Source organism: Orycteropus afer, unplaced genomic scaffold, assembly GCF_000298275.1.
Source record: "Orycteropus afer afer isolate SDZICR_OR568_19922 unplaced genomic scaffold, OryAfe1.0 scaffold00271, whole genome shotgun sequence".
Lineage (NCBI taxonomy): Eukaryota > Metazoa > Chordata > Mammalia > Tubulidentata > Orycteropodidae > Orycteropus > Orycteropus afer.
In genome coordinates this window covers 4954523-4955718 of record NW_006921858.1, presented here as the reverse complement: position 1 = coordinate 4955718, position 1196 = coordinate 4954523, and the positions used below count along the sequence as shown (strand labels likewise).

Here is a 1196-nt window from a genome sequence, read left to right as displayed (position 1 = left end):
TCCTGCATCTTTTTGGTTCCTAAATGGGTGGTTTGGTGTATTTTGAATAAAATTTCTTCTCCCAGTTTTTTGGGGAGGATGGCTTTGTGATCTGCTGATTTCCACCAATTGCATATGTACTGAGTTCTGGGTAATTGTTTAATCCATTTCAAGTCTTCCTCCATGTAGTTGGGGTTTGCAGGTAAGGTGGGACTCCTAGGATCAGGTAGTTGGAAGTTAATACTAGGTTGGTAGACAGCGCAATTTCTCAGGCAGTTTGGTCTGCTAGATTGTTGCCTCGGGTAATTGGGGTGGTAATTTTCTGGTGCCCCGGACAATGAATGATGGCAAGTTTCTTTGGGAGCCACAGGGCAGCTAGTAGATCTAGGATCTCATTTTTGTTATTAATTGTCTTCCCTTCCACAATAGTAGTCCCCTTTCCCAATAAATTGCCCCATGAATATGTGCCATGGCAAAAGCATAACGACTGTCCATATAAATATTTAACTTTTTGTCTTTTCCCAAAGTTAGGGCTTTGGTCAATGCTATTAGTTCAGCTCGTTGTGCCGATGTTTCCGCCGGTAACGGTTCAGCCCAAACTATTGCAGTTTCCGTCACCACTGCCGCTCCCACATACCTTTGTCCACCACGCACAAAGCTGCTCCCATCTGTATACCAGGTAACCTCAGCATCTGGTAAGGGGGTGTCTCGTAGGTCAGCTCGGATCCCGTGCGCTTGAGCTAGAATGCCGACACAATCATGGAGCGGAGCACCCAAATCCGGATCTGGTAACAGGGTGGCAGGGTTCAGTGCCGTAGGTGACTGGAAGATAATCTTGGTTGGGTTCAGTAACAGTCCTTGGTAGTGGGTGAGCCGCGCATTGCTGAGCCATCGATTGTGAGGTTGCTTAAGAGTCCCTTCTATGGCATGCGGGGTAGTAATATGTAGTTCTTGCCCCAGTGTAAGTTTGCTCGCATCTTTGACTAACAAGGCTGTTGCTGCTATTATGTGTAAGCACGGGGGCCACCCCGCTGCTACTGGGTCTAATTTTTTTGAGAGATAGGCTACCAGTCTTTTCCAGGGGCCTAGGTGTTGGATTACAACTCCTTTCGCTACCCCTTTATTTTCATCAATGTATAGATGGAAGGGTTTTGTTACTTCAGGCAGTTCAAGGGCAGGAGTGGACAGAAGGGCAGTTTTAAGTGAATTAAAGGATT

At 46.5% G+C, this 1196-nt stretch overlaps 1 protein-coding gene across 1 annotated transcript in view; it reads right to left on the bottom strand.

Moving 5' to 3' along the window:
- The window catches only part of LOC103205136, a gene marked incomplete at its 5' end in the record, with an annotated part of 3500 nt that overhangs the window by 889 nt on the left and 1415 nt on the right, over nucleotides 1-1196 (bottom strand). The window contains 1 exon segment of the mRNA XM_007950403.1: nucleotides 433-801. Within this exon segment, the coding sequence (XP_007948594.1) occupies nucleotides 433-801 (369 nt within the window).